At 37.6% G+C, this 12,731-nt stretch overlaps 1 protein-coding gene across 2 annotated transcripts; it reads left to right on the top strand.

The window, feature by feature from the left end:
• The first annotated feature begins 50 nt into the window (after positions 1 to 50).
• ptk6b (PTK6 protein tyrosine kinase 6b) lies at positions 51 to 12,323 on the top strand. Of its 2 annotated transcripts, none has more exons than XM_026920538.3 (8): positions 51 to 972; positions 5,308 to 5,429; positions 5,744 to 5,904; positions 6,221 to 6,389; positions 8,677 to 8,835; positions 9,086 to 9,261; positions 10,258 to 10,411; positions 10,564 to 12,323. In XM_026920538.3, exons 1-8 carry the CDS (start codon positions 452 to 454, stop codon positions 10,743 to 10,745), a joined length of 1,644 nt encoding a protein of 547 aa, XP_026776339.2. In that variant the 5' UTR covers positions 51 to 451; the 3' UTR covers positions 10,746 to 12,323. The 2 variants fall into 2 exon arrangements, with proteins under 2 accessions (XP_026776339.2, XP_026776338.2); XM_026920537.3 differs by having other exon boundaries at positions 9,080 to 9,261.
• Positions 12,324 to 12,731: the final 408 nt, after the last annotated feature.

The following is a 12,731-nucleotide window of genomic DNA, read 5'->3' as shown; positions in this document are numbered from 1 at the left end:
ATTATTTACTGAAGTAACACCCTCAGAAATAAAGGTACTAAACTTGCTAGAGTGCTACCAACAGTATCAATAGTACATCTTTTGTAGGTTTACTGGAAGCGTTAAGAGAGTATACCTTTAAAAATAATTTAAGGGACTTTTAAATTTAACTGGACCTTAGGATCCACTCATGAACCTCTAAAGCTTTATTCTAAAAGTGAAATGATGGTAGAGCACATGCACATTCCCAGGCGAAATACACAGACTAAAGGTATAAAACATGTCCCCTTGATGGCACCACTCTGAGGAAAAGTGCTGAATGATACCTTTATTTCTGAGAGTGTAGGTTCAGGTGTAATCTATGCCTGCAGGGTTTTATTGTTTACTGCACTAATTTACTGAAGTGTATGCATCGCTTCCGGTCCGCTGTGCGCAGTGTTGCGTGCGCTCTCCGGGGGTAGGCGGGGAAGAAATGAGGAAGTTTGCAGACTTCTTTTTCTTTAGATCATTTCCCCCTGATCAAAAGCGTTCTTTAAATTCTCCCTGTCGCTCAGAAGTGGAGTGTGTGTGCGTGCGTGTGTGTGCGTGTGTGTGTGTGTGTGTGTGTTTAACCGGAGCGCGTCTGCCCAGAGAGCGCGCTGTACAGGGACACATGGAGGAGTGTTTGAACAGATCGTGCCCGTGTCTCCGGTCACTGTGGGACCGAATGTTCAAAAAAGACAAAAGTAACGTCGGGCTCGAGAGGAAAGGCTCGAACAGCGGTGACTTCAAACCGGACAGTGATCCGGAGGGCGCCGTGTACATAGCATTATGGGCTTTCCAAGCGCGCGACAGCGACGAGCTGTCGTTTGACGCGGGAGAGCGGTTCCGCGTGGTGACGCGCGCGGGGGATTGGTGGACCGCCGCCAAACTGGACGCGAGCGGCCGCGTGCTCGCCACCGGAGTCGTGCCGCGCAGTTACCTGGAGCGCGCCGAATCGGTTAAGCTGCAACCGTGAGTGTTAAACTCTTTCCTTTTCTATTTATTATCCGTTTCTTACTCTTCTGTGCTGAATAAAATAACCCCAAAAAGGAAGCTTACGCATTACCCAAGCGCGTACGCGAGAAAACACGAAGTGGAGTGATTAATGCCTATTGACCATAATGCCTGACTTAACCATAACTTAAACCATAATGCCTGACTTAACCATAACTTAAACCGTAATGTCTAACTTAAACCATAATGCCTGACTTAACCATAACTTAAAACATAATGCCTGACTTAACCATAACTTAAACCATAATGCCTGACTTAACCATAACTTAAACCGTAATGTCTAACTTAAACCATAATGCCTGACTTAACCATAACTTAAACCATAATGTCTAACTTAAACCATAATGCCTGACTTAACCATAACTTAAACCGTAATGTCTAACTTAAACCATAATGCCTGACTTAACCATAACTTAAACCGTAATGCCTGACTTAACCATAACTTAAACCATAATGCCTGACTTAACCATAATGTCTAACTTAACCATAATGCCTGACTTAACCATGATGTCTAACTTAAACCATAATGTCTAACTTAACCATAATGTCTAACTTAAACCATAATGCTTAACTTAAACCATAATGTCTAACTTAAACCATAATGTCTAACTTAAACCATAATGTCTAACTTAAACCATAATGCCTGACTTAACCATAATGCCTGACTTAACCATAATGCTTAACTTAACCATAATGCCTGACTTAACCATAATGCTTAACTTAACCATAATGCCTGACTTAACCATAATGCTTAACTTAACCATAATGCTTAACTTAACCATAATGCCTGACTTAACCATAATGTCTGACTTAACCATAATGCTTAACTTAACCATAATGCCTGACTTAACCATAATGTCTAACTTAACCATAATGCCTAACTTAAACCAGAGTGCCTAACTTAAACCAGAGTGCCTAACTTAACCAGAGTCCTTACCTTAAACCAGACTGCCTACCGTAAGTTAGCCCTCAAGCGACCAACATATTTTGCCCCTAATCTGACCAACTGGCTCCACAGCAATAAAAGAGGTACACTAATTACATTAAACTCAAAAACAAATTTTTATTATTCAATATATTATTAAGCATTTAATTGGTATAAAAACATTTAATTGGTATAAAATATACAATATTGTTGTTGTTTTTAATAATTATATAACATTTGATGCTATTTTAAATTAAATAATTGTGAGTTTTAGTCAAACTGTGAATAGCATTAAGATGGAGCATCAGTCAGGTTACACCTACATGTTAATATTATGCACGATCATGCACATTAATGTATTTCAAAGGCATTCAGTGCAAATAACTTGAGCCAAGCTGTGTGGCACATACTGGACTTGACACCTCTTTCTTGCATTTGGAAGTGCTGTGTACGGTGGTTTTGGATTGTACCTTTATATGTCGCATGACTAGGGCCAACTCTAATTCTTTCAAAAACACACACCTTCCACTATCCTCTGAAGTCATCCAATCTGGATGATTTCCAATCCAGATAATGAATGCAGCAATGCCCCCAATGTCAGTCATGTTGAGGAACAGTATCATAGACCATCAGCTGATCTTGAGCTTGTTGTGTACATTGCTGAGAGATAATCCAGACTGCCAACACCACATTTGGTGGCATTGCAATGCTGGGTGATTTCAGGCTTGTTCTGCCCATCCTCCACCTTTTTGTCACAATACATGGTAGAACGTACCAGACCTTATTTTCCTTTAGATGGCACATAGGAAAGCAAGGGAAGTTACCCATGAAAGCCAAAAATGGACATGTTAACCTCTCTGGCAACATTTGGTATCATCATCCTAGGGACCTCTGGTTTGTTAGACCCCACAGTACCAAAATATGTCAGTCCATCATTTAGACGTTCTTCAGCTTGTGCAATGGAGGTGAGGCAATTATCTGCAGTGACATTTCTGAGACTTTTGCGGCATGGTGCCTCTAGTTCACACACTACCCGAGACCTTTGACCAACTTCCTGCTGTGTTTGTCATACTGTATGTCACAAATACTTATATAAAAAAACTATGCTTATGAAGTGTCATTTTACCTGCCGAAGTAAGTTCTGCAGAGGGGACTATGTCCACATGTGAGCTGTCTGCCTGCTGAAAATATGCAGAATTAAGTTCCCCTGTCCCTTCTGTGGATATGGATCAATTGATATCTGGTCACTACAAAAACAGATTTTAATTATGATTCCTTTTATAAAGTCACATGGGTAGAATTTGCTCATTTTTGCTAGGGTCAATTTCAAAAGAAATTTAAAAAATATATAGTTATAGTATAGCTATTGAAGGCAGGTTCATTGACAAAGTCAGGAAAATCAGGAAAGGGAGAGATCACATAAATTACATGAAAGATATTTTAAAATATTTTTAAAGATATTTAAGCCCAGGGACAGATCTGACCCCTGCTGGTTGCTTGAGGCTTAAATCATAAGGCATAATGTAAACCAGAGTGCCTACCTTTAACCAGAAGACCTAACTTAAACCAGAGTGCCTAACCTTTTCTCTTGAATCCTTTTTTTTTTTAAACAAATCTGTACATTTAGAGACAAAAAAAATAATACATATCAGTTAACAGTCATCATAACACACAAATGAGCCTGGATTAAAAGTGTGTATAGTTAAACATAACTGAAAAGGCTTATAGACCTTTCACTGGATCTCTCTGCTCCAGGCAGCACTTAGACATCTACACCTTTAATTAATAATGAATATATTTTGAAATGCAAAATGCCATCTACCAACAGAGTTTGTTTTTGTACAAATCCCTATTTCCATTATTCCTATTGATTAAAAACAATATAAACATTTGTCTGTGTTCAGAACCCTTACAAAGCCACTCTGTAGGATATACACCAATCAGCCATAACATTAAAACCACCGACAGGTGAAGTGAATAACATTGATTATCTTGTTACAGTGGCACCTTTTAAGGGGTGGGATATATTAGGCAGCAAGTGAACAGCCACTTCTCAAAGTTGATGTGTTGGAAGCAGGAAAAATGGGCTAGCGTAAGGATCAGAGCGACTTTGATAAGGGCCAAATTGTGTCAGAGCATCTCCAAAACGGCAAGTCTTATGGGGGGCTCCTGGTATGCGGTGTTTAGTACCAACAGTGGTCCAAGAAAGGACAACTGGTGAACCAGCGACAGGGTCATGGTCGCCCAAGGCTCACTGATGTGCATCGGGAGCGAAGGCTAGCCTGTCTGCTCCGATCCCACAGAAGACCTTCTCTAGCTCAAATTGCTGAAAAAGTTAATACTGGCTATGACCGAAAGGTGTCAGAACACATAGTGCATTGCAGATTGCTGCATATGGGGCTGCGTAGTTGATGTGGATGTTACTTAGACATGTACCACCTACCTAAACATTGTTGTAGACCAAGTACACCCCTTCTTGGTAACGGTATTCCATAATGATATTGGCCTCTTTCAGCAGCTTTTCGCCCTGCCATACTGCAAAAATTGTTCAGGAATGGTTTGAGGAACATGACAAAGAGTTCAAGGTGTTGACTTGGCCTCCAAATTCCCTAGAACATGGATGGACAATCAAGTCTGATCCATGGAGGACTTACAGGACTTACAGGATCTCCTGCAAACGTCTTGGTGCAAGATACCACAGCACACCTTCAGAGGTCTTGTGGAGTCCATGCCTCAATGGGTCAGAGCTGTTTTGGTGGCACAAGCGGGACCTCAGCCATAACATTAAAACCACCGACAAGGGGGACCTACACAATATTAGGCAGGTGGTTTAAGGTTATGGCTGGTTGGTGTATGTCCTAGAGAGTCATGGATATATCACTCAAGATCTTATGTCATGTTTTAATTGTGCAAGGTCTATACGTTTTGTGGCATGAATTTTAGTGTATTAGCTATATAAAAATATGAGATAAATTTTATTATCCCAAAGGGACATTTTCTTTATGGATAAGTGTACAATGAAAAAAAAAGCTTCAGCTCTTTAAAGCTTCTCAGTGTGGTGGTTTGGTGAACCCCAGGGATCTGTGAATCATAAGCAGAGGGTCTGTGATATTCTAATTTTGTAACAGTGGTGGAATGACAACGCACCATTATCAAAGTTATTATACATATGTCAAGTGGAATCTACTGATGAAGGTGAGGGGGAACCGCTGCTCTAACAGAACCCTTTTTTTTGTTTCTGCTGGAATGATTTTATGTCAGTTCTGGGAGGTCAAATTATAGGAATGGTCCACAAATCACTTAACTCTGTGTAAACTTCAACCACGCTCACTGATTCATTATCTTTATTATGACATTATTCTTTTCAGGTGGTTCTTTGGCAAAATGAACCGAATTGAGTGTCTCAGTCACCTCCTGACAGATCAAAACAAAGATGGGGCTTTCCTGGTGCGAGTCAGTGAGACTGACAATGTGGGCCATGTACTCTCAGGTGTGTATTTAAAGAATATTTGCTTTATATAGTCTGATAAACATAAAGGATCATGAACCTTCTGGTTTTATTTTGATTACGTGCATTGCCCATTCAAGGTTATTGTTTGATGCTATTCATGAGAAATGACCTGCCAGCCTACAAAAACCATCTACTCAATTCTATAATGCCAGTATGAAGTTAAATTCATGAATTCAAATGTTCATTAGAGGTATATGTACCTCCTGCTAGCTGTTTTTTCAGACTGAGATGTTTTTGTTGTTGTCTCTTCACTTTTGTTTTTTTTCTGTTTTTTTCTATATCTTTTCAATCAGTTAAGGTAAACAACAAAGGAAAGCACTTTAAGATCTATCACTCAGCGAATGGATTCTACGTGGACGAGTCCTGCAGGTTCTCCAGTTTGCTGGAGCTTGTACAATACTATCAGAGTCATCCTCTGGCCACTTTGGACAGACTGGGAAAGCCCTGCGTCAGGGTGAGACAGACAGAACTTTCTGTTTCTCAGTTTTGTTTTTTCTTGTCCTTCTTAAAATGTATATTTCCTTTGTGCTGGCCATCATTTTTCATCATATTCTGTCTTGTCTTTTGTCCCTTCAAAATAGAGAAGAATTGAGGAAGTGGTTTTACCTCTAGCTGTTATGTCATGAGAAACAATACAGTATTAGCGCATTTGCAAACAATAAGCAAACTTGATGATGAATAATAAAGATTATTGCACATAAATATTTTTGTGTGCAGATTACTATGTAGTAGAAATACATGTAAATTTGTGGTAACACTCCTGTTGTCAGAGAAAGCCCAAGCACCATGACCTGTCTCACACCACAGTGGACATGTGGGAACTTCCCAAAGAGGACTTCATTCTGGAGGACAAGCTGGGCAGCGGTTACTTTGCTGATGTTTATCGGGGCAAGTGGAAGAACCAAACCTACGTGGCCATCAAAGTTCTCAAGAACAACGGTAAGCTGTCACATGTGTTATAGTAATATTAGTCACCTTATATCCACAGCTAATAGAAGACAAAAAGATATGGATCTTTTCACTATATGCTCGTTAAAACTAGATAAATTCATATATAACTTCATATCATATACTGTTTAATAACCAGACAGTACACTATATGGTTGCTAATCTAAATCTAAAACCATACATAATGACATGGCGTTCTGCTACCTGTGAAAATTTGAGGAGTCTGTTAGAGGTTGAGGGTGATGACATCACTTCCCACACAGTGCTAGTTTAAATGATAAATAAAGTAGAAAAATGGAGCTTCAAGGTATTTTGGTTTTATGTTTTTTCCAAGCTTGAATGGTGATTCATGATGATTGATGGACGCTTGTCTTTGACCAGTCAGTTGTCTGTAATCTCAAGTTCAAAATGCGTGGTAATTTTGGATAGAAATGTAACCAAATTCATCCTCATTTTCAAGTTATAGCATGGGTCACTTGGGAATGAAAACTGATGTTTCTATACTCCATGTAACACCAGCTCATGACATTACCCCTTTTGGTTTGTTGTTTGGATCATCAGTAAAGCCCTGCTTGAGTGTTATTGATTTCCAAGAAAAAATGTTTTATTTTTACTCCTTAAAATTTTAATTTAGACTTTCAACATATTTGTTACAGATCTCGAAGCGAAGCGAATGACTGTACACTATACATCAGTAGAATGGGCTCCAGTTTATTTTATTTACATTTCAATTTAAAGCATCAATCAAGTTTATCAGTGTAAACCTCTAAAAATATAAAATTTGTCTCATGTGAATCCCTATAAGGCATAAATTCTGTTTAATTTGTAAAAATGTTGATAATGATATTTAGGTTAGCCCATTTTCTTTGCTAATGTCAGGTTAGACTAGCATTGTTTCCAGTAGCTAACATAATATTATAATCATAATATTAACGTTTTATTATTCATATTAATAATATATAACAATGTTAGACAAGTAATAAAAGTTAGTTTTTACATGAAAACATGACATTATCTTAACTTCAGCAGTAAAAAAAAAATTACTTTTTAATTTTAAATACCTTAGTACATTTAAAAGGAGCAACTTTTTTCCTGAGTATATTTTTGGCTGGATATTTAAGTAGGCTATATTTTCTTAGTACTTTTTCCACCCTTTGTTGCTTATATACCATAGCATGCCTGTATTTTATATAAATGCTAACATGGGGTCACTTCTACAATCCAACAGAATAAAACAGGCATGAGTCAGAATTTCATTGCCTTGAATATCATGATACAAAATACTGGTGAGATAAATTTGCTTCTCTGAGGTGTATCGTGAATTTTCCATTTAATATTCATTAGGAGTCCTACCTCCTCTTACACACTAGGCGGCAGCACCAGAGGTAGTAGCATACAGAGCACAAAGTTTGCGAGTGGGAACCTAACTGTCTCAAAGCATACTTACTAAAGAGTCCACAAAGTTAAGCTAATCAAAAGGAAGTGTTATTGCACAAGTGTGAAACACAAAACCCACAGCCTCGTTTCATTTGGCCCATGTGAATAATACTGAAACGGCCTGTAATACACTACTGCTCAATATTTTTCCACTGTCTAGAATTCACAGCAGATCCATATAGGGTAGTTACTGTAAAACCATTATATATACTACCACTCATCAGCAGTAAGAATCGGAAGGCCAGATTGCAAAGAAATACAGAGATGAGCTACAAAAGTTCTGGAACCAAGATTAACCTCTACCAAAGTGATGGAAAGGCCAAAGTTTGAAGAAAGAAAGGACCTGCTCATGATCCAAAACATACAAGCTCATCTATCAAGCACAATGGAGGTAGTGTCATGGCTTGGGCTTGCATAGCTGCTTCTGGAACAACTCATGATGGTAGCAGCAGAATGAATTCAGAAGTCTACAGAAGCATTCTGTCTGCAAACTGTCAGAGAAATGCATCCAGTCTAATTGGGAACTTCATCATGCAGCAAGACAATGACCCAAAGCACATTGCCAACACAACAAAAGATTTAATCACGGGAAAAAAGTGAAAGGTTTTAGACTGGACAAGTCAAATCCCTTAACCCAACTGCGCATACATTTCTTTTCTTCATAGGATAAAGGTGATTAGTCAGAATAACTTTGCATTGATTTGCAGTAACATCTTCCTCAAAAATGGACTCAACCCATGCCATCAAAACGGCCCCTACAGCATAACCATTCCCTCTAATTTGTCACCCATCTGTATGCTTAATATTATGTTTTATATTATTTTATATGCCTTCCTCTCAGAGTCTCTGAACCAGCATACGTTTCAGATGGAGGTTGAAGTTTTGAAACAGTTGCGTCACAACCACCTTATCTCACTCTTTGCAATATGCACTTCCTCCATCCCCTATTACATCATCACTGAGTACATGGAGAAGGGAAACCTACTGGATTTACTCCGTAGTAAGTATTTACTCTCAGTCTAATCTTCTTCTGAGCAATGGCCCAAAAAATACAGAAGAGAGCACACAAGGCTCAGCAAAGACTCTCTGTAGCCCTTTTTTTGGAGAACCTTATCCTTCAACATGTCATTCTTTTCAAATGGTAGCCTATTGCAAAATTGTGTGTTTTACTGTCAACACAGCTGTACAGCTGTAAATTATTTTTAAAGACTTTTTTTTTTCTCTGCTCTCTTTGCTTTTCTGAGGTCCAGAGGGCAATGCTTTAGACCTGGAAATTTTGACTGACATGGCATTCCAGGTGGCTGATGGGATGACTTACCTGGAAGATCACAATAGTATTCACAGAGACCTGGCAGCTCGCAATGTTCTTGTTAGTGAAGGATACCTGTGCAAGGTGGCTGACTTTGGTTTAGCGCGAATTATCAAGGTGATGTTTAAAAAAGTATTTTATCTTTGTAGAATTTAATGTGAGTTTGGACATTATGCTGTAGATGTAGATAGTCTAGGCTATAAACTATCATAATATTCATGACCTCATGCTGTGCTATAGGATATCCTAGGTTTTTAGCTTGGACATATTTGGTAAAACCAAGAGTGATTCCATGTATTACTATTTTTTCCCCTGTGTATACTATTATTCTCCACTCAGTTTAGATATTAATGTTGTATAGTGTTGTTTTCCACTTTACTTACAAACTGTCACAAAATGCTAAGGCATTGTGCACACTCAAGAGGTGTTTTATTGAGACAAACTAACAGGTCCACGATCCAAATGATAAACCAAATACAAAGAAGGGGACTTTGGGTAATTATGTATCAGGTAGATAAAGAACTGAGGTCAGTGGATGCTTTATGTGAAGTTTCAATAAGTGGAGAAGGGTGTAGAATGGTAAATTATTTAGTTGTTTATTACTTAAATTGTTCAATTTAGATGGGTTTTTAGATCCAACAGAACATTTAACAGTCTACATTAAGGATGTGACTGAATATGAATACATTATTTGAATTGAACAGTTCTAAACAAATGCAAATACATATATGAATACGAGTTTTTAGGAAGCTTGCCAAAAAGCTTCAGGTTAAGACTAAGGTGTGCATCAGGACTGGGATTCTGCAGGATGGAACTAACAAAAAAATCTGATAATCCATTTTAAAAACATTAATTTGTATGTTCTTTGCATGTATTTTTTGTCTTTCTAAAATATATGCTCATAATCGTACTGCTATTATAATGAAATGCCACTTAAATGACTTTGAGTAGCAGCAGCACTGCATCCCAGCATTGTGGAATGTAACAAACCAAAAACAAAATAAATCTGATAAAATATCATTTGATGGCTATTGTTGTCAGCTATAAACAACAGTTCCCTGACTTGGGAAAGACATTATTGTATTTACTTTGTGTGTTACATTCCTCTTGTAGGAGCCGATCTATTTGTCTAATGATAAAAAGATTCCATTCAAGTGGACAGCTCCTGAAGCTATCGAACATGGCATTTTCTCGAATAAATCTGATGTCTGGTCTTTTGGCATTCTCTTACATGAGATTTATTCTTACGGTGCAAATCCGTATCCAGGTAAACCATAATCAGCTTTCTTTGATTTACTTTTAAAAGTTGTAACAGCAATATTATAAGTTATGGTTAGTAAGCACAATATAAATTACTTACAGTCCTCATAAATTCTGTGACTTATGTAATTTTGTTGTTGTTGTTCTTGCATTTTGTAGGTATCGCTAAAAAAGCTGTATTTGAGGACATCAAACGTGGCTACAGGATGCCTGCTCCTTCCAAATGTCCTCACTTCATCTACAAGATTATGCAGTCCTGTTGGAGCAAGCAGCCAGAGGATCGGCCAGATTTTAAGAGGCTGAAATCTGAGCTTCAGGAGTGCATTGACCGCATCGTTTAGCTCTATATATCCCGTATGTATATAGTGTACATAATTTTTTTTTCAGTGCAATGTACAGTGTGTGATATGGTTTTTGACTTCGTAAAGTTGCTGTGTAAAGTTTGTTTAATCTCTTACGGATTTAAGACAGTAGCACACAAAATGTCCTAGTATATTAATTGTATACATTGTATTAACTGTAATTATATAAAGTGTATTAATTGTTATATAGACATCATGTAATGGTGTAAAGTACATGAGAAGCTGCTGTAATGATATTGTCAAGATGTTAAAAACCTGGAACAGTTCCAGTTTAACAAGCACAATGCACTGTAATCATCAGCAACAGTAAAATGTGTGATTCTGCTTTAAGATATGTTCTTATTGTCATGCACTGACACTGTACATGATAATGAGAACAGAGTTTTAATGGAAGCATATTTCATTAGATTTGTATTAGCATATTTCATTAGAACAATTTAAGTAATTGTTGACATATTTTCTTAAATACAGTTATTTCCTTGCACTTGCGGTATGTGAGTGTAGACATTTTTCTCCAAACCAGAACTCAATCATTGCAAAATCGACTTATAGGCTAAAACACTGGCTAAAGTAGTGATCATGAAAAGACAAAGCACATGCTTTTGGGTTCAAGTTAAAGCATAAGCAGATTTCAAAATGGGCTATCCTTACAGCTTAGGCTTCATATATTTATGGGATGGAACAGTGCTTTTGAAACATTAGCAGTGTTTAAATAATACAGCCTCTGATAAAGTAAAGGACGTTGGCTAACAGATTATAGAAAGATCAGATTACTTCTTGTTATTTTTTTTAAGGATGGCTGAAAAACTGGGGAACACACATGCTTAATGACTGAAAAACATAAACTATTGACTAGAAAACTCATTACCCAACTTATAACTTGGTGAAATGTTTTTTTTTTTTTTAATTAGCTCATCTCAACCGATTGATTTAAGCCATAGTTTCTGAACCTTGAAGTACCCCAGGTCCTACAGGGTTTTCATTGCTCCCAATACACTTAATCCAATTAATCAGCTAATTAACAGTCCTTCCTGGGTTGAAGTGGGTGTGTTAGAGCAGTGAAACACTAAAATGTGCAGCACAGAGTGTACTCCATGACCAGGGTTGAGGATGTGTGATTTAAGCTTAAAGCAAATGCTGCTCATGCTCCTGCTCCTGCAGCAGATTAATTAGTATGTTTTCCAATAAGGTGCTTCATGCGGTCTTGAATGCCTGTGCACTCTTTTACTATCTGCCTCCTGTATTTATTTTTAATGATAATTACTATTTTGTGTTCTATTGACATTATGTGTTTAGATTTTAATTGTTGACAGGCAAAAAATATTGCCAATTTAGGTTCTTAGGCTGTAGTCTATATTTATGGCAGACTAGGAACTGTTGCAGTGGAGGTTGCTGTACAAACATCACTGATTGTGCTTCACAGAATGATCAACCCTGTTACCTGTGTTTAACTATCAAGGTATTCTTTGCACTTCAGATGTGCATGACTGCTGCTGCTTTAAAAATGTATTAACATCATATTCCTGCAACAAAAGAAAAACAATAAAGCACTTACACAACTTCAAGCTCAACCTCCTCTATGTTTGCTGTGTTTCTGAAATGAATCTTGTAGTGAAATGATGTAATTGGCCTGCAGTTTGAATCACTTGCACTGTTTTTCATAATGATTCCTGCAGTACAGCGAAAGAGCAAACCAATAATGTGTTCAGGAAATGGGTAGTTCTCATATATTCTCATTCCAGTACTTATGATTTCCTCAAAAGGGTCAGGAACTTCAGTGGAATCAAGTTCAATAAAGTCAGTCAGTTCATCATGATTTTGTTAAGGCAAGTGAGGTTTTACCACAAGGTGGCACTTCTACTACATATATGGTTGGCTTCCATGCACTTGAGACTGATTATTTTCATTTTAAAGGAGTAATAGCTGATTTCTTTATTTGCAAAATGTACAAATAACCTGGAAAAT

Source organism: Pangasianodon hypophthalmus, chromosome 16 (genome assembly GCF_027358585.1).
Source record: "Pangasianodon hypophthalmus isolate fPanHyp1 chromosome 16, fPanHyp1.pri, whole genome shotgun sequence".
NCBI lineage: Eukaryota > Metazoa > Chordata > Actinopteri > Siluriformes > Pangasiidae > Pangasianodon > Pangasianodon hypophthalmus.
The sequence above is the reverse complement of the archived record's forward strand: the minus strand, read 5'-3'. Positions and strand labels throughout refer to the sequence as shown.

What these genes read in the sequence shown, in the direction of transcription:
- ptk6b (XM_026920537.3), top strand. Translation starts at nt 452, where the DNA reads ATGAGGAAGTTTGCAGACTTCTTTTTCTTTAGATCATTTCCCCCTGAT. An exon ending in CAAAGTTCTCAAGAACAACG is followed by an intron (nt 6,390 to 8,676) that starts GTAAGCTGTCAC and finishes CCTTCCTCTCAG; the next exon opens with AGTCTCTGAACCAGCATACG. An exon ending in CGGTGCAAATCCGTATCCAG is followed by an intron (nt 10,412 to 10,563) that starts GTAAACCATAAT and finishes TGCATTTTGTAG; the next exon opens with GTATCGCTAAAAAAGCTGTA.